This window comes from Vollenhovia emeryi, unplaced genomic scaffold, assembly GCF_000949405.1.
Source record: "Vollenhovia emeryi isolate VEMERY1.0 unplaced genomic scaffold, V.emery_V1.0 DF940794.1, whole genome shotgun sequence".
Taxonomy (NCBI): Eukaryota; Metazoa; Arthropoda; class Insecta; order Hymenoptera; family Formicidae; genus Vollenhovia; species Vollenhovia emeryi.
In genome coordinates, this window is record NW_011965572.1 from 1 (window position 1) to 1,697 (window position 1,697).

Genomic DNA, 1,697 nt, shown 5'->3' on the forward strand with positions numbered 1-1,697 from the left:
TTTATAATAAAATTGAAATTGTTAATATTTGTAATATTATATTTTTATTTACTTGATTTTTATTAAAATATTTATTTAACATTGTTGCGGATGAGGTGCTTTAGCCGCGTACGAATTTGGCGCGTGCCGACACGCAGAGCTCGGCTCGCTCGTGCGCCAACGACAGCTCGCTTCGCGCGGCGGGAATCGCGACTCGGCGCCAATGGTGGCTGCCCGCACTAGTCGCCCCGACCAATCCGGCGACCTGAAAATTGCAACCTCATCCTTAAACACAAGTGTTTTCGAAAACCGTCCGATTAACGGGACCTGTTCCTTCGCGAACATCGAAGCTTCCAGACCTTCTCGCGATATAAAAGGCCTGGCGCAATTTGCCGCGGGACCATTCGCTCGACAGTTTTCGTGAGAGAGAAGTCACACGTGCGTGCGCGGATTCAGTCACTGTTCACAGTTTTTTTGTTAATTTTCGTTGTGCGTTTTAAGGAATTAAAGTGAAGCCTATGTTACATTCTGTCTTGTTTAATTCATCCGTTTAATCTTGCTCCACGTGCTCGCTCTACCCGACTCCATCATTTTTGGTCCTTCGAGCCGGATTCCGTCCTTCAAGCCCGCGCTGGGGTGACTGCCTCGCAACCGATCGTGTTCTGGTGAGCGCAGTGCCTACAAGATGGAACAGGGTGTAATGAAACAGCTCGACCTTCATGGTCGCATAGGGCGTACCTGTGACAATTTAAAGAAGACAGGACAGGCGAACATCACTCGAGCTCATATCGCGACCGCGCTCAAGCTACTCGAAGACAAGTGGACGAGATTCGAGAGCGGACACGACGCGCTGCTTTCAAATCACGCCGCCGCACTGGCGGACCACGAGTACTTGACGAGCGACGTCTCTTCAGAGGTCGAAAACACGTACGTGCATCAACGAGCCTTGCTGCTCGCTTGGGAAGCAAGCCTACCTGCCCTCGGGGAGACTAAGAAACTGCCGAGTGACTCTGCAGCAAACAAGACGACTTTACCACGCATCCAATTGCCAACCTTCAGTGGCAAGTACGAGGAATGGCCATCCTTTCGAGACCTCTTCACATCAATCATTAGCCGAGACGCCTCCCTCAGTGAGGTGGAGAAGCTACACTACTTGAAGGGGTGCCTGAAAGGAGAAGCAGAGTTACATGTCAGAGCTCTACCAACGATCGACAAAAACTTTTCTCGAGCTTGGTCAGCCCTTCAAGGTTTCTACGAAAACAAGCGGATCATGGTACGTTCCGTTTTCGCGACCTTCACATCGTTCTCCAAAATGAAGGGTGAGTCAGCGACCGAGCTACGGAAGCTATACCATTGCGTGGTAAACACGGTCGGTACGTTGGAGGGCATCGGGCGCCCGATAAACAAGTCCGAGGATCTTTTCGTGTTCCTCGCCTCCGAACTGCTCGATCCAAAGTCGCGTCGCGAATGGGAGGGGTCGTTGAACGACAACACCGATCCACCTAGCTTTGACGAGTGGCACCCGTTTGGCCACGTTAATATTGACCACAGTCCCGATTGACCACGTTACTATCGACCACGTTGTGTATGACCACGTTGATATTGACCACGTTGCAATTGACCACGGTCCCGATTGACCACGGTCCCAATTGACCACGTTGCAATTGACCACGGTCCCGATTGACCACGGTCCCGTTTGACCACGTTGCAATTGCCCA

General features: G+C 51.1%; 1 protein-coding gene across 1 annotated transcript; it reads left to right on the plus strand.

The window, feature by feature from the left end:
- The first annotated feature begins 664 nt into the window (after positions 1-664).
- LOC105555740 lies at positions 665-1,540 on the plus strand. The gene has a single exon (XM_012002781.1). It carries the CDS (start codon positions 665-667, stop codon positions 1,538-1,540), a length of 876 nt encoding a protein of 291 aa, XP_011858171.1.
- The last annotated feature ends 157 nt before the right edge of the window (positions 1,541-1,697 follow it).

Coding starts and splice junctions, on each gene's coding strand:
- LOC105555740 (XM_012002781.1), top strand. CDS start 665: ATGGAACAGGGTGTAATGAAACAGCTCGACCTTCATGGTCGCATAGGG.